We start from the raw sequence: 3672 nt of genomic DNA, 5'->3' as shown, positions 1-3672 counted from the left end.
TAAATCAACGTCTGGTTGGTTCAGTTGATCTCTAACTCACCCAGAACATCTCAATGTCTCCAGACTCATCCTGTCCCCAAAACACCAGATGACCTCAGTCAGCTTCCTGGAGACAGGTCCATGTGTGTGTCCTCAGAGACAGTGTGTGTCCTCAGAGACAGTGAGACAGTGTGTGTCCTCAGAGACAGTGAGATAGTGTGTGTCTTCTTCTCTTCCACTCGTCTTGTTCGTAAACAACAGATTCAGATCTCGTGGCCTCGAGTTATTTTTCTCGTTCACACACGTTATTATGTCGTGGTCACGTAATATATTTTTACCAGATGCCACCAGGGGGCGCTGTAACTTACACAAGCTGGACCACAGCTGACAGCCTCACACGAGGGACAGAGACGGTGTCGTCTTCATCTGATCTGAGACAGTTTGTCCTCTCACTTCATCAGTGAAGAACTGATCAGGTGGATCTTTGTCACAGCTCTGAGATCAGTGGGACTGAAGCCTCTCCTCATCACCATGGTAACCAGGAGCTCTTTCTACAGAGCAGAACCTCTGCTGAGGTCCATCTGTCTCATCTGGTCCCAGTTTGTCAGAAGCAGATGTTCATCAACACACAGTGAAACATGTCTTCACCTGTAACAGCAGTAAATCCACCTCTCAGGTGTCCACTCTGCACTTTGACATGCAGAGGACACACACTGAGCTCTTAGCGTGTTCATTCCAACACGTGAACATGAAGCAGAGAGGAAGCTGCTCCACCTCTGAACAGGACTGAAGTCCCTGCTGCTCTTTCTACTGGATGAGCTGCATCACTGACTCACAGCTGATGAAGTGAGTCTCTGTGACACTGATGTCTTCTTCTCTCAACAGCTGGGAGGGGTCTTTGTATATCTGAGTGTGAAGAGGACAGTGTGTGTGGACGGAGGCTGAGCTGTGTCCTGAGGATCCAGAGGCTGAAGCAGCAGCAGCTTGTGTGTAGTCTCCAATCTACACAACCCCTAATCTGCATGTGTTTGTGAGATGAAGCCGGAGCACCTGGAGAAAACACGTGGAGAACATGCAGACTCCACACAGGAAGACCCATCTGAACCGGATTCAAACCAGCAACCTTCCTGCACCGATTGTGTTTATTCACATGAGGAATGTGTTTATTGAAATGACACAACACAAGCAGAATATATAATCCCTCTATAAAGAGTCACATACAGTGTGTTTAAGTTTGTCTTTATTATTCTCCACCTTTGTCCCTCAGTGTGTCTCCATGTGTGTAGAACCACATTCTGTGTAGATGTTTGTTTATGATCTTAAAGTTCCAAAGAAGGAAGGCTGCCGTGTCTCCAGCTCTCCCACAGCTCTGCTCTTTTTTCTATCTTGTTGTTATTGATTCTTCTTTATGTTGCATTGTGCACTCCGACAAAGCGAGCCCTATCATCATATGTGATGGAGAACAACTTCTGCTCATCGGGTTGACGGTGAGAAACACTTAGTCACCAGTGAAGACCTGGACCCATCACACAGACTCCATCAGGGAGACGGCCAGGCAGCGGCTCTTCTCCACATGGACTCCAGGATCCAGGTGCAGCACAGAGAGCATCCTGACAGAAACATCTTTGACAAACATATTTAACGTCTTCTTTGATTATTTGTTTATGTCCATGTCCCATCTGCTCACATGGAGGAGGAGGTTTATGACCTATACTGCAGCCAGACACCAGGGGGCAGTGTCAGTCTGGTTCAGCTCATTTGTTAATGGTGTGTTGATGGACTGATCTGATTGGATGTTCCCTAGTGGTTTTTTTTTTTTATGAATCTAGTTCCTTTGTTGAGCGCGAGCTGCTGTTTAAAGACGTGTTTGACCTTTGACCTGAGCTGACCCGACAGTTCACTGTGACGAAGAGGATGAAGATGTGTAGTATGCAGGCACGTGCACAGACATTTTGGGGGGCAGGTGTACAAACCAAAAAAAAAGGGCACCCATCGCCAAAATTGTTTATGAAATTAAAAATAATGATAATAAATCAATAAAAACTTTCTCATTCTCCCTCATTTGTTTTAATTGTTGATGGCCTGATCCAGGGCTGGACTGGGAGAACAAAACGGCCCGGGCATTTTTTGGCTCAGACCGGCCCACATAATTAGCGGAGCACATCTGCCATTAAATTGACGTAACTTATGTCTTCTAAATGTACAAACGTTCTGGCCTAGTGGAAAAGGTGCACAATTTAACTAAAAAAACTCTCTTTCAGGTACCAAAAAAAACACCAGGAAATGTGCAGTGACTTCACACTCAATTGTTTATTTAAAATGAATCTATAAATTTGTCATGATAGCTGGCAGAAAACCTGGACGTTGAGAGAAGAGAGCCCCTGGCAGCTGCCGATGAACTGGCCTTATCTGCTCTCTTCAGTCCAATCAGCTCCTTGGACAGAGAGAGAGAGGGGGGGGGGGGCACATACCCACTCTGATGTTAGGCACATACAACATCAGATTTTTAACGCTTTTATGTCGTGGTAATGTGGATATGTTAACTCACTTGGTGCATAGCCTTGTCTGCGCTCTTCAGTTCCAATCAAGTCTTTGGGCACACACACTACAGTCAATCAAACACTCATGAAACCTACAGATAGCCACACACACACACACACACACACACAGAGGGGGGAGGGGGGGGGGCATACCCACTCTGATGTTAGGCACATACAACATCAGATTTGTAACACTTTTATGCTGTGGTAATGTGGATATGTTTACTCACTTGGTGCATAGCCTTGTCTGTCTACACCGACTACAGTCCATCAAACACTCATGAAACCTACAGATAGACACACACACACACACACACACACACACACACACACACACACACACACACACACACACACACACACACACACACACACACACACACACACACACACACACACACACACACACCACACACACAGATAGAGAAGAGGAGGGGGTTGCATGCACACTTTGATGTTAAGCACATACAAGCTCATAAAAAATCTGGTTTGCAACACGTTTATTATGTTCTGGTGAGGTGTAAATGTTTACTCACTTGGTGAATAGCTGACTTCACCGGAACCAACGCTCACAAACCCCGTCAATCCAGTAAGAACTATGTACATGTGAAGCCCTAGAGCAGGGGTGTCAAACTCAAATACGCAGTGGGCCGAAATCAAAAATTTGCTTCAAGTCGAGGGCCACATGGGTTCAACGTTTATTGAAAACGTATTGAAAGAACCTTAGTGCACATATTGAACCTGGAACTAACAAGGCCTATAGAGTATGCACATTAATTATGAAAAAAATGAAATACAAATAATAAATAATACATAAATAAATATAAAAGTAATACAATCAGTTTCATTAATTGCTTTCTGGCTCTATCTGCAGTATTTCCAGAGTAATTTCCAGCGAAAACATTTTCTACAGGCAAACAACAGACAAAAATAATTGACTTCAAAGAAAAATCAAATGTCCTGTAGTAGCAAGAGAAAAACAAGTTTCCCTGCAGCATCTGCGTCTCCCACAGGGGCAGCTTGGTTTTAAGAGCCCTCACTGTAGCGTACATGTCAGTGATGACATTCGGGTGGCTCGTGATGTCACACAGACACGTTTTATTTCGGAGCTCTGTTGGGCCTTTCCCTTTGTTTCAATAAACTCACAGATCTC

General features: G+C 44.7%; 1 protein-coding gene and 1 long non-coding RNA gene across 3 annotated transcripts in view; one reads left to right on the top strand and one right to left on the bottom strand.

The window, feature by feature from the left end:
• Positions 1–2035, top strand: part of LOC133011006 (NLR family CARD domain-containing protein 3-like) — a 7981-nt gene extending 5946 nt beyond the window's left edge. For both annotated transcript variants that reach the window (XM_061078683.1, XM_061078682.1), the window contains exon 7: positions 865–2035. In XM_061078683.1, coding sequence (XP_060934666.1) covers positions 865–889 — 25 coding nt within the window. In that variant the 3' untranslated portion in view covers positions 890–2035. The remainder of the gene's footprint in view (positions 1–864) is intronic.
• A 234-nt stretch (positions 2036–2269) lies between these two features.
• On the bottom strand, positions 2270–3285 carry LOC133011007 (uncharacterized). The gene is made up of 4 exons (XR_009680710.1): positions 3056–3285; positions 2750–2806; positions 2528–2611; positions 2270–2413 (listed from the first exon to the last, which is right to left on the bottom strand). It is a non-coding gene; the product is annotated as an uncharacterized LOC133011007 (long non-coding RNA).
• Between the last annotated feature and the right edge of the window lie 387 nt (positions 3286–3672).

Source organism: Limanda limanda, chromosome 9 (assembly GCF_963576545.1).
Source record: "Limanda limanda chromosome 9, fLimLim1.1, whole genome shotgun sequence".
Lineage (NCBI taxonomy): Eukaryota > Metazoa > Chordata > Actinopteri > Pleuronectiformes > Pleuronectidae > Limanda > Limanda limanda.
The sequence above is the reverse complement of the archived record's forward strand: the minus strand, read 5'-3'. Positions and strand labels throughout refer to the sequence as shown.